We start from the raw sequence: 26,265 nt of genomic DNA on the forward strand, positions 1-26,265 counted from the left end.
TCGGCTCAGGTGGGGCTCCGTAAAACAGCTCTCAGAGTAAAAATTGACAACTGCAATGGAATGAGTTGGAACAAGAAAAAGATGCTCGATCGCTTTCAGGACAGGCACAAGCTTTTTTTTTTTTTTTCCTGCATATCTTGCACTGCACTCTGGAAAAGTAATTTCATGTGGTACAGCAAAGAATTGGTTGACTACAGATTGAGCGCACGTGCTTTCAGCATGACAGAAACCAAACATCACGGAGCAACCTGCTGTTTGCTTATTATCCTTGCTGCAGTGGAGACAGCCACACATAAATAGTAAGGGCTAACTGGGTCCCAACCAGGATTCATCATTTTCTCGAGTTGCGTCCGTCTTCAGTGAAGCACAAAGTATTCGACCAGGAATGTTGCAACAATGTCCTAGCATCATTAGCAGCGTGAGAAATGGCTAAATACTAAATGACACCACCCAACAACACAGAGTGCAGCTTTTCTCAATGCCTGAAAGTGCAGCCGCATTCCCCGCAACAGCAATGCTAACACTGGCAATGCATTGCTTTACTTTCCCGAGATTTGAAAGAGGTGTACAAGCAGTGGTACCACGAAAAAGACAAACTTTCCTTGTCCTGGAGAAGAGCACTGGCGCTTTCATAAGCTTTTGATTTTGCAATACCGCATAGATTTCTGAAGCAGCGAAACCAAGGGACCCCCTCCCTCTGCAGTGTACAATATCCGGCTAGATTTCATAGCACATTTCAAGTTTTACACAAGATGCAAGCAAATTGGCTGAGCATAACAAAATGTAACGCTTTGAAAGAATAAGCTCAACTCTCTTGCAAAGGTGACCTGCAGCGCGCAAGTTGTCGCTCTCACCTAGCCATGGGCTTTTTTTCTCCTGAATTAGGTGAAATAAAATTAATGTGAGGTGACATAAAAGGCACCTGCACATTTTAGAAAGGCTTGAGCACAGCCAGTGACACGTCAGCTAGTCTCCTACCAAATTTTGCATTGCACACTCATGGCCTCGCTTTCAGTAAAGAACACGTGAGTAACACTACAACTAGCCACTCAGCTCCAGACTACATGGACAACCGTCGGTCGGCAACACTGTTTAAATTCACTGACCTCGACAATGCGTGTCCTGTGCACGGTGATCAGCGTGGACTGGGAGAGGGCACAGGCAGACTCTGTGAGGCCAAGAACAGCCTTCTCGTTGGACACGTACTTGCGGAACAGGACCACCCTCTGCACACATCGATCATTCAACAGCTGAGAAACCCCCGGAGCACAATGACAGCCGGGAGTGTTTCCCCAGCAGCAATCTGGCGAAAATTTCAAAGGCGAAATTCTCCTCACTTCAACACACGGCATTAGACAAATAGCTTGCCTAACTTGTCGGCAAGAGAAGCTACAAAACATGAAATCCTTGCCTATTATTATTTGGTGCTGCACTGGAAAACTCGGGATCACATCAGCACTACCTTGTGCCCCATCAGAGCTTCGGCGCCTATGCTCGCCTGTGTACCAATGATATATGTACAGCCAAACTTCAAACCATTAAGTAACACTGGCAAATGAAAAACTTGGTTAAACTCCGTGTTGCAGTATTCAAGGTTGCTGTGCTTTACAGCTCTGCAATTGACCTCGCCTCTCTCAGTGAAGAGACCATTTTCGAAAAAACTCCCGAAAGGAGGTGTGGAAACAAACACACGCATGAGTGTGTTTTCAGCATAAGGCCTAAAAGCCCACAGACACGCATGGACAACTCCACAAATCCAGCGCGATACACGCATCATTGTGGTCCACCAACATTAGGCTGCCATTTTATTCACAACAATCATGGAAACAAGACTCGTGTGGTTTGTTAAACAGGGATTACTGCAACGTTTCATGCTGAGTGCATTCGCAGTAAGGGGGAAGGTGCACGTGCAGTCCATATAACACCTAACTATGAAAGCACACAATCCACACGCTGAGTGCACCTGAGATAAAAAGCACACCTGGTGCAGGTTTCGTAGCAGCAAAATGGACAGCATAGCAGGAGTACATCCTACTTGAGTGCAGTGTGCACGCCACAGTTTGTGCTTGACGCTTGCGCGTGAAAGGATTTGTGCAAGTTTAGCAAACTTCTCGGCTATCTCAGCTAATGTGTCTTTTCTTTCCCTTGTCATATGGGCTTCAGATACATATGTGCATGCCACGCGAAAGGCCTTCATTAAATTAAATAAGGAGGCCAAATTACAATGCTTATTCGCACACAGAAATATGTAATTCTCAATAAAACTAAGGTTAGAAAATTATGAAACTAACTGCATCATAAAGTTCCCCAAAACGAGGTTCATTACATCAAGGCCTGCCTGTGTTCACTTCTGAGTTTCAACTCCACAGGCCACTGGTCCAACCAGTATATGGTGGTAAAACTTTATTTCCCACAGTAGGGGTCCTGAACGACACTAGGCGCCAGGTGTAGAGGGCAGCTCCCACGTCGGCACAGAGAGCCCGAAGCTCTCCGCCGCCGCGCGGGCCTCCTGCACAGCCCAAAGCTGGTCGTGTAGTGAAGCCCTTTTTAGCACTTTGTCCCAATGTTCCTTGTTCTTGGCGTAGACGTCAATCGATGCACAATCACACAGCATATGGCTCAAGTCTACACGTGCACTGCACTGTTCGCACAGATGTTGTCCGTTGTAGTCTGGGTCGATGTGCTTCATGCGCCAGGGGTTGGGGTATGAGTTCGTCTGGAGCAAGCGCATTGTGACTGACTGGCTGCGTGTTAATTTCTCATCCCGCAGGGGAAACTATCGTCTGCCTCGATAAAAGTGCTTAGTGAGCTCGTTGTACGTGAATAATTGATCCCTGTACTCGATATGTGGGGTAGCGGGGGAAACCGGAGGGACGCGGTCGATGAGTTCTCGCGCCGCCTCGTGTGCGATCTCGTTGTGATCCCACAGGCCGCCCCCTAAGCTACCCATGTGTGCCGGGAAACATACGATGGCGTGATCAGTGATGTTACTTCCGCCTAAGATTCGTAGCGTCGTCTTGTCTATGCCGCCCTTGGCAAAAGCTCGAGTGGCTGCTCTAGAGTCGCTGTATACAGCTGTGAAGCTCGAGTCTTTGAGAGCTGGTGCTAACGCTGCTTGTTCAGCTACCACTGGCTTCTTGGTGTAAAGCGTGAGTGAGTTGCGCGTTCACCCGTGTCCGTCGATAATTGCTCCCCTTTCCAAGAAACATACACCCGATCCACAATCAAACAGAAGACTCGCCCGCGCCAAAGCCCTTGCTGCGGACGCGGCAAGGCTTCCTGAACAGACAGCTTTCGTGAATGCAGCATATATACCGGGAAAGCAAATCCAACCAGTATATCACTCAGACAATTTTTAGCACAGCTCCGACACTGCTGGCAGCAAATAGCTGTTGAGTGTCACTGCAGTGCTCCCTTAAATTTCTTTGAATCTGCTCCATGACATCTCTCTAAGTACTGGAGGCACAAAAATTTTTTGCTCCGTATCTTTTATTCTTCGAAATGGTGCATAAGACATTACTAATCGTGGGTCCCTATCTGGAATTTGCTTATGCCCATTAATACTTTGTAATAAATTCCTTCTCCCACGTAGCTTTAGTTTCAGTTTCAACAGTCGAACGGTCGCTTTGACGGAGCAGACAAGTTAAGACAATGCTGAGGTTGCATGAGCTGCACAAAAGCTGCAATATAATCGCCAGTTCATCGTTTCATTTCCCTCCATCTCTTACTCCAGCCAGCCTCAAGAGCCAGCATGGCAACTAACCAACAAGCAGGTGTTATGTTGCAGTTTTTGTACACCTCACAAGTCTCATGTACAACTGCAAAGAAAAAAAACACGCAGCTAGAGGGTCCAAGATCTACACAAAACATACTGCTGCAGTCCTGCCCCATGGCACCATGCATTAAGAATGCGGGGCAGTGGCAACTCAACCAGTGCTCGTTTGTGTCTCTCTCTCTACCTCCCCCCCGAACTCACCTCCTTGTGTGGGATGATGTGGGGCACCTTCTGCAGGAGAACCTGCGCTGCTTTCTTGCCTTTTTCCAGGTCACCCATGAACGCGCTCACCTTGACATCCCTGCAGGGGCCAATTTCCATTGCGTTATCTTCTCTTTATATTTTTTACTGGGGACGAAATTGAAGTTGGCTTCTATCGATACAGATTACTGCATGCTAATGACAGAGATGCTACTGTCATTAAAAATGGAGCTTTCATAAGCTGGAGAAGCCCAAAACGTTCAATGCAGCCTGCCATCTCTGAGGCTAGTCCATGCTGCAACTGAGTTCCAAACAGTGATCACGGAGTCGTTCTTTGTTGCTGACATCATGAATTTGTATAGAGTGACGGGAATAAAAATGTCCCATTTTAAAATCCAATTTCTCTCAGCAATAGTGTACCTTCACATCCCAGTTTAACACAACTGGCGGACCCACAGTTCAACAGACTGAACCAGGGCCAGTGCGGGGGACTCACTTGATAAGCCAGTGGTCGGGTGGCGTGTAGCTCCGGCGGCAGTCACGCTTGTACAGCAACATCAGCAATGCATGGCACGAGCCCAAAAGCTGGTCCGAGTTTGCCATTTTCAAGTCTGCACAGAAAGGAGGAGGGTGGGGAAGATGAGGGAAAATATGAACGCATGAATCTAAGTCGTGGTTCTGAAACAAATATGAAAAATAAGAACTTGTGAGTTGAACATATAATATTGCAATAGTTTCAATATGCACACAGATCGTTCAACGTAAAATAGAGGTAGTATCTTTTCACAGAACGAAGCTATGAAAATAAAGATTTTATTTCACAGAAAGTTTTTAGTCGCAATCAAGATTATAAATTTACGCCCTCAAAACCTATTGTGCAGTACAATAGAGGAGAGGGCCAATCAATAACATACGTACAATTTGCTCAATGTTCTTATGAAAGTTGCTCAAGATGTTTTGCAAGCAGATGTACTCTACAGCTCATCAGTTGCCAAAGAAAAGTATTTCCAAGACACGTTAGTGGCTGGTAGGGCCAGGCAGTATCTCCTAAATAGCAGAGTGACCTCAAAGCTCGCTATCAGAGGGGGCACGGCACAGCACTCAACGGAAACTAAAGCAGAAGGCCACTCTCACCAATGAGGCCATTCCAGATGAGGCGGAAGACGAAGGTGTTGAGGAATGCTGAGATAGCCACCAGGTCATCCAATGTGAAGGGGCGCTGCTGCTCGTAGAGCTCCAAGTCATCCAGGATGCTGCACAGCACACCGAAAGCACTTGCTTTTTGACCCCCTTCCACAAACCACAGGCGGAAGGGTGTCACTGAGAGCAGTGCTCAAAGGTTGTTTTGCCACACCAAGATGTTGTGGCAGATCACCAAGTCGATAACAGGACACAAACTACAGACATTTCCTGCAAACTCTGAATCAAATTCTCGATTATCGCTTCGATACTTAAAATGTGCAAACGTTCACACAACACCACAAATAACAACTGATGATAAACATGTGAAAGCAACTGCAAAGATCTACCCTTAATGAGAGACACCGGCCTTTAAATGGTAAAAAAAAAGCAAAAATTTCGATTTTACAAAATGGCATATATTCGGATTCAATATGCTCGAAAGTACCTACCAACAAAGTTTTAAGGTCACACTCAACCTCCAACTACTAAAAAAAAATTGATATGTTTGACGCCTCTGAAGTGCCGTAATGGCAAGTTCGGAGCAAAATGTGGTAGCACCTCGCGCCCTTCGCTTCCCGCAACTGTGTCCCCAATGGCCGCCATCTTGGTCTTATTCGAAAACTGGCGCCCTGCCCTACATACTGGTATTATACTCACTATTGTGAAATCCTCTAGTAACGTCCGCATTTTGCCATTTTCTTAGGCCTCAACAGCGCCCTCTAAATGGCTGGCTTGCGCATTTGAAATGCCATTTTCTCAGCTTCACGTTTTTGCCAACACGACTAGCCTTACAGAAGTTTTCGTTATGTTTTTATGGTGCAATTTCAGTTACTCTTATTGTTGTGTACGGCATGGTTGGGCGTCGCACGGCCGCTCCATCTGCCATGCCCCCTTCGGGCAGACCGAGGAGGTCATTCACCCCGCTGACCACCTGCGACTCGTTAACGTCCCCCTCACTCTTGCTCGCCCCATCTCCCGCTCCCTCTTCCTTGCTCTTGCAATAAACCAGTCTCTACCCAGCAACCGGTTTGAGAGGTTCCTCACTGACGGGGCTCCCACGCACCGAACATAACACTGGCGACGAGAAGTAGGATTTAGACCGTACGCAGTTCGAGATAGCGCCGATGGCTACTGGAGTACCGCACGGTGCCGTCAAGCCTTTTAACGGCTAGAATTGGTCATCATGGATCCAGCGCCTCACCTTCTACTTCGTGGCGAGTGACGTCTCCGATGAAGCAAAGAAGCGCGCACTCCTCCTGACGCTGTGCAGGGCTGACACCTTCGAAACTGCCTGCGCGCTGGTCGCACCGAAGATTCTCGGAGAGGTCAGCTATGAAGACCTGTCACACTTCTCCAGAAGCACTTCGATCCTAGACCATCCGAGCTGTACAGCCGGTACGTTTTCCAGCGGCACGACCAACTGCCGGAAGAATCGATCAGCAGCTACGTCGCAGCCCTCAGATGTTTGACAGCTGATTGCAACTTTGGAGTGCTTACGACAACGTCTGCAACATCGCCGCCGCCGGCAGAAGGCCATACACCCGTCCTAACGAACCCCACAATGCTGCCCCAGGACGTCATGCTTCGCGACAGATTTTTTTCTGCGGGATCCGCGACGAGCACCTCCAACAGAGATTGTTCGCGGAGAAAGACTTGACTTTTCAACGTGCTTTGGACCTGACTCTGTCATCGGAAAGTGCGTCGAGGCAGCAACGAGGACTCAAGGGAGTGACGAGCTCCGCAGAGGTGCACAAAACTTCTCAACTGAAAAAGGACTTCAAACATTCACCACAGCAACGGCGCTGTTATCGATGTGATGGCTGGCACGAGGCTGATACCTGCAAGTTCAGGACGGCGCAGTGCCGTTTTTGTTCCAAGAAGGGCCACATCGAGAACGCTTGCATCGCCCGGAGGAAGAAAACCAAGGAAGACAAGCCCAGCACCAGGCAAGGAACGCACAGTGTGAACGCTCAGTCTACGAGCAACGACACTACGCACAGAGCTTCACTCCGTAAGGGAGCGAACACACTGCCCCAAATTCCTTGCTGACGGGAAGGCCCCTGAAATTCGAAGTCGACACGGGCGCCGCATGTTCCCTAATCAGCGAGGCTACGTACCACCAAACATGGCCAACGAACGGTCCGAAGCTTTCGAGGGAACCTCTGGACTTGCGCACTTGGTCGGGAGAGGAACTTCGCACCATCGGATCGGCACGAGTTCGTGTACGATTTAAGTCAAAAGACTATATGCTACCGCTGCTGGTGATGGAAGGCACTGGCTGCAACCTGCTTGGACGTGACTGGTTTTCGGCGCTGCACATTCGCGTGCATGGAATTAACCTGGTTGCCGAACCAAGACAAGAGCTCCGGGAGGTTCTCGCTCGCCATCCTGATGTGTTTAAAGAAGACATCGACGGCTATGTGGGACCTTTGGTTCATTTGGACATGGAAGAAGGCGCAACACCCAAGTTCTGTAAGGCGCGCCCAGTGCCTCTAGCCTATCAAGAGCCAATGGAGGAAGAGCTCGACCGTCTGCAAAAACAAGGCATCCTGGAGCCGACGCAACATGCTGAAATGGCCACACCTTTAGTGTGGGTGCGCAAAAAGGACTGAACCTTTCGCGTTTGTGGCGACTACAGGAGCACCGTTAACACAGTGGTGAAGAAGGCCGCATACCCGCTACCGACAACAACGGAAGTATTCGCAAAGCTGCGAGGTGGAACCATCTTCTCAACGCTGGATCTCTACCAGGCCTATCAACAGCTAAGGGTCGATGACGAGACAGCTGCACTGCTCACCGTCAACACCACCAAAGGACTGTTCAAAGTGAAACGGCTTCCTTTTGGAATATCCGCTGCGCCAGCCATCTTCCAACATATGATGGAGACGACACTGGCAGGAATTCCCGGGGTGAGTGTTTACCTGGATGATATTATTGTCAGTGGGAAGGACACTACCAAGCATGCACAACGTCTAGACAAAGTGCTGTAGAGGCTAAGCGAGAAAGGTCTACGCCTCAAGCAAGCGAAATGCCGCTTCGGCATCGACTCAGTTGGGTTTCTGGGTCACAAGATAGATGCTAAGGGTATTCATACGACCGAGGAAAAGGTCCGAGCAATCCTTCAGGCACCTAAACCGACTGAAAAGACCTCTCTGCAGGCGTTCCTAGGGCACTTGGCATTTTATGACCGTTTTTTAAAGAACCGAGCTACGGTTGCCACAGAGCTATACAAGCTTCTCGAGAAAAACATGCCCTGGATGTGGGAGAAAAAGCACCAGGCCGCTTTCGACGCGCTTAAGAGGATGGTTCGATCATCGACAGTGCTTGCACATTATGACGAAAGGAAGCCTCTCCTTCTGTCCGTAGATGCGTCACCATATGAAGTAGGCGCTATTCTTGCGCAGAAAGATGCGTTCGGCAGAGAAGCTCCCATTGCATTCGCGTCGCGAACTTTGGGAACCGCAGAAAAAAACTACTCCCAGCTTGACAAGGAAGGTCTCGCGGTAGTTTATGGCGTCAGCCATTTTCACCAGTATATCGCTGGCCGGCACGTGACCGTGCTAACAGATCACCAACCGCTCCTAGGCATCATGGGAGAAAAGGAACAATTGCCCCAGGTACTCTCACCTAGGATGACTCGATGGTGCCTCAAGTTGGCAACGTACAGCTACGATTTGGTGTACAGGCCTGGACGTCTGCACCAAAATGCCGACGCACTCAGCAGGCTGCCACTGCCCTCCCAAGTAGATGAGCCATGCCCCCCTGGTGATGTGCTCATGCTGTCGTCCACGCCAAGCGTTGAGCTGTCTCCACGTCAACTCGCGGAAATGAGCCAGGAGGACCTAGTGCTATCCCGCGTAATGAGAGCTGTCTCAAGTGGTGAGCTGCACAGGTTGCCAAAAGCGGAATTTGCTGTGTTCACAAAAGTTGGACCTGAACTTTCGCTTCAGGAAGATTGCCTCCTGAGGGTTTCCAGACTGGTAGTTCCGGCAAAAGCCAGAAAAGACGTGCTCAACTTGGCACACGCAGGCCACAGGGGCGTGGTAGCTATGAAGGCGTGCGCTCGTGGCTATTTTTGGTGGCCCGGTGTCGACAGCGACATTGAGCGACTGGTCAAAAGTTGTACGGCTTGCTGTAGGCATCAAAGAGCGCCACCGAAGGCACCGCCTCCCAATTGGAAGCACGCAACAGCACCATGGCAAACAGACCACGCCGACTTCGCTGGCCCCGTGGAGGGAAGGATGCTGCTGATTGTTGTAGATGCGTACAGCAAGTGGCTCGAAGTTCGCCACATGCGGAACATAGAGTCACCAACAGTGGTCGAAGAACTGCGGAACCTGTTCGCAACTTTCGGCATTCCAGAAAGACTGGTAACGGACAACGGCCCGTCCTTTGTGTCCGCGGAAATGGAAGATTTCCTAAAGAAGAACGGGATAGCACACATCACGAGTGCGCCCTATCATCCGGCAATGAATGGCCAAGCTGAAAGAATGGTTTTTGAGACGAAGCAGGCACTGGCCAAAGATCAGTCTGGAGCATTCTCGTGCAGGCTGGCTTGATTTCTGCTCAAGCAGCACACAACCGTCTCAGCAACGACGGGTAGGACGCCAGCCGCACTCATGTTCGGTCGCGAGCTCTCAACGGCACTCACCCGCATTCAGCCACGACCTGCTGAAATGGCGACCTCGGAGCACAGCGTTACGAATTCGCCGAGAGGAGTAGCCGTGGGGCAAAAGATCTTTTTCCACAACTTCACAGGAAGCTCGGTCTGGATTGAGGGAACCGTGTTAGAGAAACTTGGAAATCGATTTTGGTTGATCAAGTCTGGAACTGGAACGGTTCGTCGGCACCTCGACCATATTAAGCCAGGTGCAGAATTCCACCCGACACAGGATCCGCCACCGAACGATCGCTCTAATGAACCAACAACTAAACAACATGGTACTGTGCCGGCTCCGTACGTAATCGCGCTACCAGCGGAAACTGCGCCTGCGCACGACCTGCCTACAGCGCCCCACTCCCAACATGGAGAAGCGGCGGCCCGGCTGGATGACTGCGCGACGCAGCCTCGCGACAACCGACCCAGCGGATGAACGCAGCACCAAACTGCTCCAAGACCTCATCGGGAACGGCGTCCACCCAACCGCTACGGTGACCCGTTCTAAGGAGGAAGGGATGTTGTGTACGGCATGGTTGGGCGTCGCACGGCCGCTCCATCTGCCATGCCCGCTTCGGGCAGACCGAGGAGGTCATTCACCCCGCTGACCACCTGCGACTCGTTAACGTCCCCCTCTCTCTTGCTTGCCCCCATCTCCCGCTCCCTCTTCCTTGCTCTTGCAATAAACCAGTCTCTACCCAGCAACCGGTTTGAGAGGTTCCTCACTGACGGGGCTCCCATGCACCGAACATAACACTTATACTGTTGTATTCAGAAAGAACTGAACTATAGAGCTGAACTATTTTTTTATGGATGAGTCGAACATATGAAATTTGATGAAACATAACATCAGCTAATTATATTTTGTAATTATTGAGTTTCAACATAATTGAACATTTTCATAAGATGATGAATCTTGGTAACATTATGAATAGCATAGCTCTATATGGCAGGTCTTAGTCTTAGGCTAGAGCTCCATTTCAATCGGAAACAAAAAATACTGAGGGAATGTGTTTTAACGACCCGTAACAAATTACCCAATTAGGCTTCAGTTATTTTCCCATAATATGAAAACAAATTGAGATATACCAAAACTAATTATATTTCTGAAAACAGGAGCAAGAAGTACATATACATGCCTAATTTCATTACGACATCTGTAATAATAAAAATCTGCAGTGTGGAAATATGGGGGCAGCATTCCGCGCCCCTGCACTCCCACTCCGCGGATGTAGCGTTCCCGCTCGCTAACTGCGGAGGGGTTCGTGCTCGAGGAAGCAAAGGGAAGGGACGACACAGTGTTAACCCTCATATGGTATTTATTACAGTTGCAATTAATACACAGAGCGGGCCAGCTAGCTACAAAACATCAACGAGCCATTCTTCGGAAGTGGAAGGCAACATAAGAAGGGCTTCCGACTTGCCGGCTGGGGCAGGGGCGCGACTTCGGAGGTATCAGCGGCGCACGTTTGTATGCGCCGATAATGGTGGCCGGGTTTTCCCGTGCACGCAGCATTCTTGGGGCAAAGCCATACCCTAGCATTTGCAGGGGAAGGTGACGCGAGTGCGCGTTTGCTGCGCTCGCTTTGCTGCCTGGAACCAGAAGTCCAGCGGCAAGGCACAACGGATCTCCGTGCACCTGCCGTGGAAGGTGACGAGAGCGTGCTGCTGCAACCACTCATGACGCTCTCCGGATCCCTAAGAGACTCTCTCCGGTTCCGCAGAATTACGCATAACCTATGAGGTGGCGCTCCCGTCGCTGCTTTCACTTCCCCCGTGAGAAAGACTTCCCTGCTCGCCCAGCCGGCGCTGTCCTGACACACGATGATGACGATGGGCCGCGTCGAAATGGAGGCGGAAACAGGTTCCCCACAGCATTTTAAGTCTCATGTCTCCCAGTCGCTACACTCCATGTCAAACGTACTACTTCCCATACCATAAGTTCTCAAGGTGTCTGCGCTGATACACTTTACTGCATCACATGAGCACAGATCTAAATGGACACTGCACAGATTGCCCGAACTTAGCTTATCAGCTTAAAAAATAAGCTACAACGTTACACTCCATGCTAGTGAATGCATACAGGTGTAATGCAATGTTTATCACGACAAAGAAGTTTTTACTCGTGCCTCCATGCGATAATGACTATACTGTGCTACAGACTTGCATCAACACAAGACAAAGAGGGAAAGGGCTCTCACGTGACCAGGTGGGTGGTGCAGTCACAGAAGAGCACCAGTAGCCGGAACTCGGGCCCACTGGCCTTGGTGGTCAGGGCGAGCAGGTCGAGGAAGGCCCGCACCCCACTGGCAGGGCCCAGGCTGCGGATGAGTCGCCAGAGCTGGCACAGCACCCATTCGTGGTGGCACAGCCCTGGGCACACAGCGGAACAAACAGTTTCAGGCAGGCCAGGCTGACAATGCACTTCTTTTCATGTCCGCTTTACACAGGCACCTTCATCTGTGGAAACCAATGGTAGTTTGGGTTCCTAGAGGTAGACACAACTGGGCAAGCTGGTATGGTGACATATCAGGAAGCCCCATGGAAAAAAAAAAGATTAAAGGGAAGCTGAAACGGTTTTCAAATCACATGAAACGCTGTGGTTGGGAAGAAAGGACCTTGAAAATCATGTGTGTAATTTTTTTCACGATTCTATCCGCAAACAGAGCTGCAATCGCTTCTTAAAAACCCGCCGCCGGCACGCCCTCGTCGCTTCCGGAAGCGCCGGGTGGGGGGACGGCAGAGACGGAGTACTGGCGGAAGTGACGCCATTCACGGAGAGTCGGCCGGCCGTCCGGCTGCGCTTGCTCCGCTGCGGCCCGCGCTTTGGCGAACGACAGATCAACGCAACCTTCTGCCAGTGCCGTTTGCTTTCTCTCGTTCCAGCGTTCCGTGTAAGAAGCCTGCATATAAACCAGTTTTGGTATGGTACTCCTTTCGAACAGAGCTCAGCACACAGCTAGGTAGAATCCGTCGGTTGTACTCCCCCAGCCTCTTCCACGTTAACCAAACAATCTGGTGGTACGCAGCATGCCGAAACTGCCTGCACAAAATATGTGCTGCAATATTTCTCTTTTCGTTATATTACTTTCTTACCGGTTTGTAAACTCTTTGCCTTTTCCAGCTGGTTCACATCCATGCTGAGCTAAGGCCACTTCCAGCACTGTCTTTAAGGCACACAGTCTTGAACTTTTCTGAGGTCGTTACGCACTGTGTGCCTTTTTGCTTTTTCCTGATTGCTTGCACCTCATGGCAGTATAAGCAATTCTCTTAATCTTTCATCAGCGCGCAGCACATGCAGCTGCACCTAACTGAACAAAAAACCGATTATATAAGCTTAGTATACCTGAGCAAAGCAAAGATTTTCATTCATAAGCGCTTGGTCAAGGCTGACGATCGACAATGGCGTCAGAATTCATACAAATTTGTCCTTGAGTCAGAACGGCAAGGTGGTCGAGCAGCGGTATGCATATATCTGCCACAAGTAATTCTGCTGGTTATCTCGATACACAGCAGCAGCAACTGTATCTCGCAGCATACTAGTTTTAATGAGCAGCACTGCGAGCTCCGAAATTTCCGGCTTGCTTAGCTTCTTATCAGGCGGTGGCACCAGTTTTCTGCTTAGTCTGTAGTTCTCAAGAATTTCAGAATAGGTTTGCGCGCGCTCGTCCAAATTTCGACAGTCCGGCGGTTCCACAGTTACCCGGAAATAAAGATTATGGGAATGTGCTGTCTACACCGGAGTCGACGAAGATATTGATAGCAGAGAAAGCTGGGAAGCCCTGCTGCGCAGCGAAGAACCCGCTCGGCAGAAACAAGCCAATCCGCCTGGCGGCTGACGCCGCGAAGAGACAAAATCTATTTGTTAGCCTTTAGTCACGGAGGCTCCGGCCCCCGCCCTCCAGGCCTGCGTGCCGGGGGCGGTGAGCAGTAAGGGGTCTCTATTTCCGGTGGAAATAAAAGCTGTCATCCACCTATCCATCCAGTCGAGATTTCCAACACGTGAAAATGCCGCGAATTGACTTTCGCTGCCGGCGCACTCCGCAGCGTCGATCGTTGGTTCTGCCGTTTTCTGAAGCTGCTGATGGCTCGAACATGCATTGTGAAAGTCCAAACTGTTAAACACTGCTTGAATTATCCCTAATTTCTAAAACGTAGTCCTTAAAAGCCCGCTGAAGCAACGCGCTACGCAGCAAAGCCGTCGGTGCCAGCCGGAGATCCCCGTGGATGACGTCACGACGGTCCCGACCAATCGCAGGCAAGAGCGGCGTTTGCTCGGCGCCCTGAGGCGATGGGGCGCGTTTTCTTCTAAAAACAGCTTTTTGCGTTTATTTCCGCTCTTTTTGAATGAGATATTCTGTTTCTGCAGACTAAAAGCTACAAAATGACGCAGAGAACTCATTTTTTTCGAAAAGTGCTTCAGCTTCCCTTTAATCTTGAAAGTGAACACACAAGATGTAAAGAAAAAAAAAAAGAGGACAGAAGGGGATGAAGGCACGTCCTGTTGTGTTTCCTATCTATTTATTTACACGATTGTAAGTCGACCTATTTTTTTGAAATTTAAAATTCCGAAGTGGGGGGGGTCGACTTACAATCGAAACGAAAACATCGCACTATTGCCAGGTGGTGCTGAGGCAAAAAAGACGTTGACATCGAGGCTCTCGAGGGACATGAGACGCTGCACTGGTTCTGAGGAGAAGCACTCAGAAACATCGGAGATGCGTTTGACAAAGGCTACGGAATGTTGCAAAACAGATGCCGATGCTCGTGCGTAAAATTGATAGCAAGTACCCGTGACTGGCTACTATTAAGGTCGATCAGACTGCGGGCCACACACACGCCTTGCGTCAGCAGTAATGAAAGGTCGGTTTTGGCGATGGTGTCATCATCCTGAAATGATTCGCACTCAACCATAATGAAGGCGCTGGTTCGAGGCGGCAGGGTGACAGTGTTCGTAGGAACTCGAAGCGTCTGGCTTGGTTACGGTGCATTGCTGAGGGTGACAGCATTGGCAGTTGAAAACGTGACCTTGTTATTGTGTAGGTCAATAATCGCCCCATATTCACGCAGAAAATTGACACCTAAGATAAGGTCGCGCAAAAAGTTATTCAGAACAAGACAGCAGACGACAAATGCGGACCCCTGGATCTGTACTCGGGCGGTGCACATGCCGAGAGGTGCAATCAGATGACTGCCCGCAGTGCGAACGTGTGTGCCAGCCCATAACATGAGAACCTTTTTGAGAATGGTGCCGAGCTGGCTGGTTAGAATGGAATAATCAGCACCAGTATCTAATAATGCTCGAATGTGGAGACCATCCAGTATCACAGGTATGTCTAAAAAAAGCCGCTCGCGAGTTGGAGGCTCCGGAGGAGATGATCGGGCACAGGCATCGTTGCCTGCAGGCTTTGCCACCGGGAATTCGTTGGTGTGGCGTGTGCTTCTTAAAAGCGTCAGTGCGTCGAAGGGATCGGAGAGCACGGGCGTCGTAATCGTAGAGGCGTCGATGTGTCGAAGCGAGCGGGTACTGCGGACCTGGAAACTGTCGAAGCGTCGTTATGTCGAGGGAGTGTCACTGTGTCGGAGTGAACGGTGACTGCAGACTTCGGAACCGTCGAGGCGTCGGCATGCCGTGTCGCGTCGATGGGGGGGTCCCCCGCACAACGACGTCCAGCGGGCCCAGCCCCTAAGGTCGCTGGCTTCAGTTTTCCCGCTGTGGGCTGGGCGACCGGGGAAAAACTCGCGGCAGATGGTGAAGGATGATCTCTGGGTGATGGGGATCGAGCCTGTTGGCGACGAGGCTGAAGCCAACGTTGGTCTTCAAGGAAATCCGCAATGGCCCGGGGTCAGTCGCCATTGCGGGGTCGAGGAGAATCGGCGGGATACCCTTCGAGGCCCAGACGGCGGTAGAGGCAATGCCGATAAGGGTGACCTCGTTCGCCGCAGTGAAAGCACAGGGGGCGTCGGTTGGATGTGCGCCACACATCGGCTTTGGGCGCGGACGGTCGGGGAGCTTCCACGTACTGCAGCACGGGTGCAGGCGGCCCCGGCACTTCAGCAGGAGCCAGAACGAAGGACGCCGAAGCCGGAGCAGGGCACCGCAGGGCTTCGGCATAGCTGAGATGACAGTCAGGCGAGACAGGAGGAGGGGATGGACGAGCCTCATCGGCAGGAAAGGACAGCCGGAGCGCTTGCTGCACCTCCTCGCGGACAAAGATCGCTATGGAGCTTGGAGCTGTGGGAGGGGCCCCGTACAGCTGGCAGAGTTCATCGTGCACAATCCAACGTGAGATCGCGTAGCAGGGAGGCGTTGGTGCCGTGGAATGGTAGCTTACCGAAAACGGAGGCGGCGGACATGGGTCGATCGTACCCGGACGCTCTTTGCTAAAGGACCCTTTCAACTGTGGAAGACAGTGAGAAACTCGGCGACAGTCTTTAGAGGGCTGCGGACAAAGCCAGCAAAAAGTTGCTCCTTGACGCCATGCATGAGATGGCGTACGTTTTTGTCCTTGGACATTGCAGGGTCCGCGCGCCAAAAAAGGCGCGTCATGTCCTCTACATACGTTGCAACATTTTCATTTGGAAGCTGAAAACGAGATTGCAGAGCGCGTTCTGCCCGTTCGCGACTATCCGAGCTGTCGTTTCTAGGCGACGACGCCGGAACTCACTCCAAGAGGACAACTGGTCTTCACAGTTTTCATACCAGGTCCGAGCGCCGTCGTCTAGACTGAAGTAGACGTTCCTGAGCTGGGTGGCGTCATCCCACTGGTTGAACGTGGCAACTCGCTCGTAGTGCTGCAACCAGTCTTTCACGTCCTCAAATATGTTGCCGTGGAAGGACTTCGGGACGTGAGGGTTCTGGAGCGTGAAGTAAGGTGTGGGCGCCTCAGGCATTGGGGTGGTCGCGGCAGGCATTGAGGTGGTGCCAGTTGTTCCGAGGACATACCCGATGGGTCAGGGTCGGGCTGCTACATCATGGTTGCATTTTTGGTGCGTGGCTACGTCACATTGCTCTTGGTGCTGGCCTTGAGCAGCTACTATGTCAACGCACAGAACTAAGCATACCCTCCTCACGTGCGCGGGCGGCGGCCGACGGCGGCTATCGATAAGCAGCAAACTGGCATCCCACACGTGGCTGCTGACTGAGGTTGCTGATAAACGACGGCGGCCTGATAACACAATCGCATTCTACGGGAAGCTGAAGCGTCCAACAAGTTTTCTTTTTACTTTAAAATGCACGCTCGGCGCTCAAGGGAGCGTTGATAGTTGATGGAAGGGCCACTGTCCCAATCGAGGCGGCACCCCCAATCGGAATGGCAGCGGTGCTGGGGAGTGTCGGTAGACAACGGAAGAGCCGACGCCATTCACGCGTAGTTTCTCTTTGGCTCTGACACATTTGACTACAGCCGGCCACGTTTCACAAGTTTTTAATGTAGTGCTTCATCAGTCATCATTTGTGCTCCAGGTACGGCAAGCGACCGGTGCTCGTTCACGGCTACATTCAAGATGGCTGCCACTTTTACGCCGAAGAAATGAACAGCTGCACACCGGGCTGCAAGTTCGACGTTCGCAACGGCTGATACAGGTGTGGCAGCTGCAGCGAGGAAAATTTTCATCTGTTCCACATGATGTCGTGATGTGCCTGTTTGCGAAATGCGGGATTTCGCTGGACGACGACGTTAGAATGACGTGCTGCGGGACCGTGGCAGCGCTAGTGAGGACGATGGCGCAAGTGTGAACGAGTAGTCCAGCGACTAATACATTTTCGTTTTGGAATGTGCCCACAGGCACATCCGCGCGCGGCAGCCGATAGTGGCTGGCGATAAACGGCGCCAGCTGGATGGTGCTATCGCGTTCAACTATTCAAGGCCAAGCTTAAACAATCTCGGAAATGTGATTTTGGGGGGGTCAACTTGCATTCGAGTAGACTTACAATCGTGTAAATATGGTATGTATTCGTGTTTCACATTGTGCATTTCACATGATGTAAAGAACTGTCAGGCTGCTAATTGTCTCCCCCTCTGAACTTCCACAGATCTGAATGGCCAGCCAAGTAATTTGCCTGGCTACTTCAGCACAGTGCAGTTCAATCCATCAGTCAATGCCTTGTGCCATAAGAGGTGTACCAATAAGCAAAAATATCTGTTACCTCAACCCTTAGCATTCATTTTATGCATTAATTTCAGAAATCACAAAATATGTGCAAGTTTTGAATTTTGTGTGTCTCATATCTGAACAGCATATATGGTCAAGAAAATCCAATAAATCCACATATGATGTAGCCCCTTCGTTGCAGCTTTGAGCTCGTGTTTTACATGCCTGCATATAAACACACAGCTGCTGCGCTGTGCCAATCTTACGCACTGCAAGTAAAGAAACAACCGCGGAGAATGTTGTTGGGCCTGCTGATATGATGAGACTACCGATTACCCCCTTGTCAGCCAAAGCATCCAAGTCAGACTGTCAGCACCTGTAGGACAAAACTGCTGCCTGGAGAGCAGGGCAGTTGCCAGTGGCATGTAATGTTACTGAACCAAGACTGAAGTCAATCGCAGTTGGCTTAACAATAGTGAGGACTGCCCATGTAACAGTGGAGTGAAAAGACAGCATCAACCTAAACATAGAGGGGCACATTTGGGGTGGAAACTATGGGTGGGAAAAGATGGGGGTGCTAGAGCAGCAGCTACAGCTATTTCTGGGAAGCAACAGAAGGTGCTCTAGGTATGGAACCGTCAAATGATAAGAAAGCAGGTTATGCTGCATTGCCTCTCAACTAAATCTTAGAAAAACATTGTTTCAGATCTTCAAGAAAACTGCTAGCAACTTTGCAGAACACATCACAGATGAATGTTGCGACACTACTACCACTTCGTTAGTTTGTCTGATTATGGACCAACAGGAGTGAAAACCACATTCAGATTGTGGACAAGGAACAACAAGGATTCCAGAAGTGTCACTCCATCTTTGGCTCGGTCAATGACCACAATTTCTAAGCTCATGTAGTGCCTGACCAAAAACAATTTTTTCAAACTCTCGACTTTTTAAAGACAGCTATTCTCACGAGCCCTGCAGCATCAGGTGCATTGATGGCTGACACATACTAAGGAACTGGTCCCATCCCGATGCCATTTGCCCTCCCTCACCTAGGCTACAGTTACACAGATGCGCGCATTACCTCACATTAATGCACATTGTATGTGCCTGCTCCCCAGTCCCCTCTTGCAGGCGCACCAGTAGTATCACTGCCACTCCGTACCGGTCAGGATGTCCAGGCGAAGTTGGGCCAGTCCGGCAAGCGCAGTCTCGAAGAGGGCGCACGTCAGGGCCACTGCTGTGATTTCGGGGCTCCCCAGTCGCCGGTACTGCACACTGCTCGTCCGACCTGACGATGCTCGCTCCAAGGCCTTCTTCAATAGGCCTGCAAGCCACGGGACAGGACCATGTGTCACACCAATGGGGCTTATCAAACCACGGGCCACAACCCAAGACCAGGCATAGAGAAAATAATTCCAAGCTAGACTAGGAGCAAATGCAGCAGGAAAATGCAAGAGGCAGCAAGATCAGGGACCTTGCAAGGGTAGAGTGGCTGAAGAAGGCCCAAGACAGGGGACATTGCTGGGAAAGTCCTTTGGCCTCCAGTGGATGTAGTTAGACTGATGATGATTTGTGATGATGATAAGAATAAGAGCGCACATAAGCATGCAATGCTCTGTTGAAATGAGAGGACAAGGACAGCTGCTACTTTGGGCAGTGGTTGTAAATCCCAATATTGCATCTTTCGTTATCATTATGTAACTAACTTCTTTGTTGCTGCTGGCCTGATCCCTTATTCCACATCGCTGAGCCGTTGATCTTAGCTCGTTCATACTTTTTGCATACCGTATGACCCTAGACTTTTTTTAGACCACAAAGCTTCCCGGACCTCTGTGATTCCCTCATATATTTCTGGACGAAGGGCATAATGATGTACTAAGACTCTGCAGCTTCAATCGCCTGCCTGTGACTGTTCTTCGCAAGCAAAACAAATGCAAGTTACGATCACGAGAGCCAGAAAACCTTGAAAATTCTAGAGAAGTCTCTTGCACTCTCAGGAAGTTGAAAAAAAAAGCTGGAGAGAGTAATGTAGAATTTCTTCATGCTCTGGGATTTAAATAAATTTGCAACAGCTTTGGTTTACAGTGTGTTAATGAACTACATTCCCTTGATAGCATTTTTTTTTTACACTCCTACAAAAGTTTAATAGTGGAGTTCTGCTGCACATGTGGATAAAACTTTTTTTTTGCCTTTTCACTGGTCTGAAATTCTGCCTCACATTATTTGCAAGTTCGTACAACATGCGCGGTTTTATGCCACTTTAAGCAGAGCTCCCAAATCTGTTCTTCTCTGTGGCTCAGCAGCCCAATACTAAGGCAGGCTTCTGATCTCCAAGGCACCCGCTCAACAGCACTACTCAAAACAATAACGATGGACAACTCAGTTTCTGCAAACTGGATCCCAATTTCATGAAATTTCACTCCAAGAAATTTGCAAGGCATAGCATCTATAAATTTTTGACCTAAACCCCGTATGTCCGTGTAAAGTTTAATTGCTCCAATAATTTAATGATTGTTTATGTGTTAAACAACAGTGCGGGCTATATGAGGGACGCTGCAGTGTAAGGCTCCAGATTATTTTCTACCATCTGGGTCTCTAACGTGCACTCAAATCTCAGTGCATAAGCATTCTCGAATCTCGCCTCCACTGAAAACTGTGATTTCAAGCCCAGCTGCCACAAGGCAAGGAGAAACTCACTAGAGGCACTCGCACTAGCAGGGGAGCTGGGGACATTGGCGGCCGTGTCCGGCTGTGCACCTTGCGCCGTAGGTGGCGCTACCGTTGTGCCACCGTCGCTCTGCTCCAGCATCTCGGCCAGCGGGCTGAAGAGAACCTTGACCAGGGGCCCACTCCAGAGCAGCTGCAGCTGCAGCTTTACGTAGGAGAGGGACTCGTGAAGGCTGCAAAAGAGAAGATGCGAAGTACCTCATGCAGCTGCTTCACTTCTCATGGAAAGATGGCACTCAAAAGTGGTGCAAGGCCACCTTACAATGTCACCAAAAATGATACTGCCCACAAGTGCGAGTACAAAGCCAACGAAGGGCTCAAAGAAGCCATATGCCCAATCTAAAAATTAGAACAAGCATGTACCACGTCAGGAGGCAAGTCACCCTGAAAAGCTCAATCACATTTATTGAAAAGAGAATATGGCAACTACCAGCATTGTAGCGACTGCAAGAGTACGCATATAGAGTACTATTTTTGAGCTGACTTAACACCACAGCAAAGCGAAAGCTCACTCTCTGAGAGACTTGTATGCTCTGTACATCATCAACTCTGATCGTACATAACCAAAAATGCATACGATGCTAAGAGAGCCAAGAGGTTGACATCCTGCACTTGACGAATTCCCCTGGTTGTTTTGAAGCAAGGCGTCAAATCCATCCACAAGCAATTAAAAATACAGTAGATTCACAATAATCCAAACTCGGATAATCCAACCTTTCGGTAAATTCAGAACAATTTCAAAATTTTGGTTGGCTGGCTATACATTCAATGCATTTTAAAGCGGCTTAATTCGCACCGCAGATTCTCTCAAATTCACTTAATTCAAACTGTTTGGCTTGCTCCAATGCACCCAGAGCGCGAAAGAGCGGAGGCCGAAGTCAGCCATGTGAGCTTAAAATTCGGCGCTTCCAACCGTTTAACTGAGATGCGGTCCAAGAGGTGCCGTGTCGATTGGAGTTGCCCCGTTTTGTATTCTGAGCTTCACTACAAGCCGGTGACAGTATTGGCTAGTGGGAGCGCATCAGCGAGCCAAGGCTAGCGTGCACCAGTACGGACACTGACTGACACATCGCTGGTCTTTCTTACTTTTTAGGTGTCTCTCTTTTGAGGTGGTTCAGGAAAGATTATTTTGCTGACTGCTGCAATGTCAGTAAAACAAACAAGAGAAGCAGTAGTTACGGTGACACTGTACTGAAGTTCACCATCACTGCTGCCTCTCCGTACAATACTTCAAATGCTACTGGAACTGATCATGGTTAGAAACACAGCTTTTGAATTGAGCAACACCATTTCAGCTATGTTCCGATGTTTTCAAAATCGTTGAAATACACAATAATTCTGTCTGGCTATTCAGGAAGTCCTGGCAGCCTCTAATGAAGTTCTGGCGAAATTGGACTCCACTTGGCCAACAATCCAGAGATGCAGCTCCAGCTACAGATCAAGCTGCTTCAAAATGGCCAATCAATCACGCCAAACTGATACAGACTCACAAGAGAAACAAGAAGCCTTTAGGCTGCACAGCAAAAAAAGCACCTCCAGATTGTCCACTGAATATTGCCTCAATTTTCTGCAATGCGAACACTGCACGCACTCTGTAAGCTGGTGGAAAGCAATGCGCACTGCAAGTAAGGGACACCGGTACACTGATGTTGATGATGATGATAAAAAAAAAGAAACAAAGGAGAGGGCAAGGGCGCACCCCGTGGTCGATGCTCTGGGCAAACCATCCCAGAATGGGGTGCCAGTGGGTGAGGTTGGAGCGCTTGTTCACCACATACTTCTGGCAACTCTCCAGCAGCTTAGTGGCCACGTGCTGGTACCAAGGAATAGACGGAACACCACAAATGAAACAACAACAGCATGGCACAGGTGGCTAAGACTGACGTGCATCTGCATCGCCTGTGGCTGCCTGCCGATATGCGTATTTTGTCTTCGAGTAGCAAAAAAAAAAAGAAATGCTGCATAACCACAACCCACAGCCAATCGTGCCAGACAGCTAAAACTAACATTCTCTTCCTTTAAAAAGGTGAGCAATGCCATCAAGGTTCAATAACTTCAAAAATGGAAAGCGACTTATCTATCTCTTCCGTACCTTCCAAAGATGTCTATTTAAGATTTACAGGTGCACTGGTAGTTGCATCTAGACAGGGAACTGCTGGATATGAAATGCTGCCACCACAAGGCAATGGCATGCACAAATTCTCTCAGCCCTTGTTTCAGTGTTAGTGTCGAACGCAGAGTCGTGCAAATATTCAGCTGTCTTGAGTGCCGAAGCAAACAAGTCACGTCCAATTTACATGTTGAAGCAGAGACCAATATTTAGTCCAAGCTTCGAAGCAAACAGCAGCATTTAGAGGCCTCTCACAATTTCACATTATTTCGAAGTTCGAGACTGCAGAAAAGTATGCTTTTAAATATGGCGATGGAAGAAATTCAGTCGTCAAGTACAATCGCCAACTGACTTCAAGACAAAAATCATTTTCACCTCTCCCCAAGTTTCAGAGCTAGCCACTTCCGATTGCTGTAACCTGGCCTAAATGTCAGCACAATTCAAAAGGTAACCCTCCAAGCAAGTCACTTATGTCCTGTGGTTCCTTCCATGTACTACACACTACATGCACACAAAAAGAAAATAGCAGGAAGATGAAACGTACCACAAAGTCGAGCAGCCTTGAACTCAGGTTCTAAAAGAAAGAGGAAGAGAAATAGCAAGAAAGAATTTTGTTAGGTTCAAGCAATTGCGGCTGCTTGTGAAGCAAGGTTTGTTTTCTTTATGAAATTTTCACAGTTACAAAGTGAAGAAATGGAAGTGAAGTCACAGTACCGCACCTTAGCATATCACCCACCTTCAGGGTTTATGGGTGGAAATGAAGAGGTCAGATTTTTCCCCGAGCTTTACACTCTCATTTCATGTAATCAGCAAAAACAAAGCATTTTACAGGAAAACACTTCATATATACTGGGGAGTGATTGCATGAAACTTTGGCCATACTGCACTTCTTTCAGCGTATTCAACTTTCTGTTATCGCTTTTTAAAGGTGAGAATTTTAACACAGATCTATTCAGTGCTGAGCCAGATGAACTGACTGCAGAAAGTAACAAGGAAAAAAAGAAAACACAAGAAAGACTATGTACTCAGAAGCTTCAAGGTAACACATTTTAGTACCTCAGCAGTAATGCCCCTACTACCGCTGAAAGACAACAGTTAAAATAAGCTACAGACTTCAGAAGCTAGGGCACACAAAAGGCATACCACCAGTGCTCAATGGAAGTGAAATAAAACCGTGTTTGGGTATTTTTAATTTTCTGCCTGAATTGATTCCCTCCAACAGACAGCCACATAGAAGAATCTTTCCTAGCTTTATGGAATTTCAGAATCACTGAAATAAGTTGTGACCCCACAGAGCTTTGGCAGACTAAAGTCAATCTCTGAACCTTGGAGCAATACTTGTGACTCAAAAATTAAACCTGCAATCATTGTTTTCTTCACACGAGCTGAATCACTGAGGAGGGCTGTCATGTGATGACATAAGTTTAGGGTTGTGCGAATAGTACTTTTTCCAAAGCGAATCGAATACGAATAGCGCAGCTTCGCTTCCAAGTCAAACGTGAATACTGTAGCTATAAACCAAATTGAATACGAATCAAATATTAGTACTGCTTGTGCAAATATTTGTACAGAACGAGCAATCGTTTGAAACGTTAAGGCGACACTTGTGGCACTGCTCCTGTACGGTGCCATAAGTTTAAAAGGTATAAGTTAGAGTTATAGCTACTAAAAGACACAACACTCATCTGAGCTGATGGGTCGCAACACGAAGTCACTACATTAACTCTAAGGCCATCAAGTTATAACACGAAAACTGCCATCTGCTTTGTTTGGTCGAAGACACTTTTCTTAAGCGTTTGACCCCAGAAAAGCCGAGCACCAGGTCGAAGGAAGCCTTGTACCCATCAGAAAACCGGTGGGTACCTGGCGGCACTAGTATCACACCGCAAGAATGTGACTGGTGTTACCTATGTATGAGCCGTGACCTCCGAGATAGAGCTTCAAAACAGGGTTTTCCTGAATTTGCCCGAGTGCTGCAGCATTGTCCAGTCTTAGAGGCCACGTACAAGCATTATGAACACTACCACACAAATGGACCACGTCGTGGCGCTCCATGATAGTTTTCATGAATGGATGGTCCGCGGCATCGGTGTAGGCCGTTTCGTCGAATAAAAATACGGCTGGCTTTAATCGAACCTCCTGCCATTATTCGAAAACTATTCAAAGTGTTGAGAACAAATTCTATTTGTTTCAAATAAGTTTGAAAATACACTTTGATTTGTTCAAATAAACGAATACTAGAAGGGTATTCGATTCGCTATTCAAAATTTTCGAATATTCACTCACCCTACATACGTTCTGTTTTGACCCGTACATCCTCTGTGAGTACACAGTAAGCCTCAAGTCTGCTACAAATGATCACATGGAAAACTGCAGCTTGGATTGGATGTGAACAAAACATTATCCTGAAACAGATCTTTCCCGAGGAAAAAATAATAATAATGAAATGGAAGGGACCCACCCTAGCCAGTTTTAAGCAACACCAACTGATAGGTGAGCGTAGTAAACACCCCACCTTCTCATAGAGTGCCACATTAGAACAGTAGGCAAGGGAGGGCTGAGTTGTACCCTGCCTCGTTACTCTCTCTGCAGGAAGGTGCAGAGCTAAGTCATTCAAGCAAGTGGACATGGCATCCTCAGCAACGATCTCTGGGCTGTGGGGGACACAAAGCTTTCCCATCTGTCCGACAACTGCTCTCGGTTGAGGCTTCGAGAGGACGTACCTCGATGTTGAGGTAGGCGAGGTGCACCAGGTTTGCCAGCAGGCAGAGGGCATAGTTCCCCTCGAGGGCATTGAAGAGGATGCGCATGTTCTGTTCCACCACCAGGATGTCCAGGCTCCGGCGGAACAGGCCATGGGCATTGAGCAGCGTCACTGCCTGCGCATGTTGCACGCCAGAAGTGGTGCGACGACGCCAGTTGCAAGGGGCACGTTTTCACTTCGCACCCAACGAATGCAGTGCTGCCTTCTTGTTCATGCACGGTGCTGCACAAGTATCTGCCTCACAGAACGTCATGCAGTACAGTGGTCTGTGTCCATAATCCAATCAGTGTCCATGTTTATACGTCAACATCATGTCCACGCTATGTTCACAGCAGCCTGCCAATTGTCAACACTGCTGCCAAGTTAAAACGAAACCGCAAAACTGTGACCCAAGCATTGAAGGCTGCCCTACTTGAGCAAAGAATGCCTGCCTCCCACTTACCTCGGGGGCAATGTTCAGCATGTGGTGTACGAGTGCAGGCACCGAGAGGACGTGCAGGAGGAACAGGTTCATCAGGTCCTCTGAGAATTGCCCCGTCATCAGAGGCCTGAGAGCACAAAAGACAGGCAGCTTATGTCACTCACTACTATTTCGTTACGTCACTAAGGCAATAAGGTGACGCGGTGACATATGAGTTAGCACATGCTTGCGTAACGTCATTTTTTTCGTTGGGAAACAACGCCCAGTCAGTAATGTACACTGCTATTAACACTGTAATACTCTAAGATCGTCAACAGGTCTAGCAGCCATCTCA

General features: G+C 49.0%; 1 protein-coding gene across 1 annotated transcript in view; it reads right to left on the minus strand.

Moving 5' to 3' along the window:
* LOC144121668 (ubiquitin-protein ligase E3B) overlaps nucleotides 1-26,265 on the minus strand; it is a 66,173-nt gene that overhangs the window by 22,268 nt on the left and 17,640 nt on the right. The window contains exons 9-19 of the mRNA XM_077655003.1: nucleotides 25,953-26,058; nucleotides 25,470-25,625; nucleotides 23,291-23,320; nucleotides 22,337-22,449; nucleotides 20,607-20,809; nucleotides 19,072-19,233; nucleotides 12,017-12,188; nucleotides 5,111-5,229; nucleotides 4,473-4,587; nucleotides 3,977-4,076; nucleotides 1,107-1,226 (exon numbers count right to left, since the gene is read on the minus strand). Of these exons, the coding sequence (XP_077511129.1) occupies nucleotides 1,107-1,226; nucleotides 3,977-4,076; nucleotides 4,473-4,587; nucleotides 5,111-5,229; nucleotides 12,017-12,188; nucleotides 19,072-19,233; nucleotides 20,607-20,809; nucleotides 22,337-22,449; nucleotides 23,291-23,320; nucleotides 25,470-25,625; nucleotides 25,953-26,058 (1,396 nt within the window). The remainder of the gene's footprint in view (nucleotides 1-1,106; nucleotides 1,227-3,976; nucleotides 4,077-4,472; nucleotides 4,588-5,110; nucleotides 5,230-12,016; nucleotides 12,189-19,071; nucleotides 19,234-20,606; nucleotides 20,810-22,336; nucleotides 22,450-23,290; nucleotides 23,321-25,469; nucleotides 25,626-25,952; nucleotides 26,059-26,265) is intronic.

This window comes from Amblyomma americanum, chromosome 2 (assembly GCF_052857255.1).
Source record: "Amblyomma americanum isolate KBUSLIRL-KWMA chromosome 2, ASM5285725v1, whole genome shotgun sequence".
Taxonomy (NCBI): Eukaryota; Metazoa; Arthropoda; class Arachnida; order Ixodida; family Ixodidae; genus Amblyomma; species Amblyomma americanum.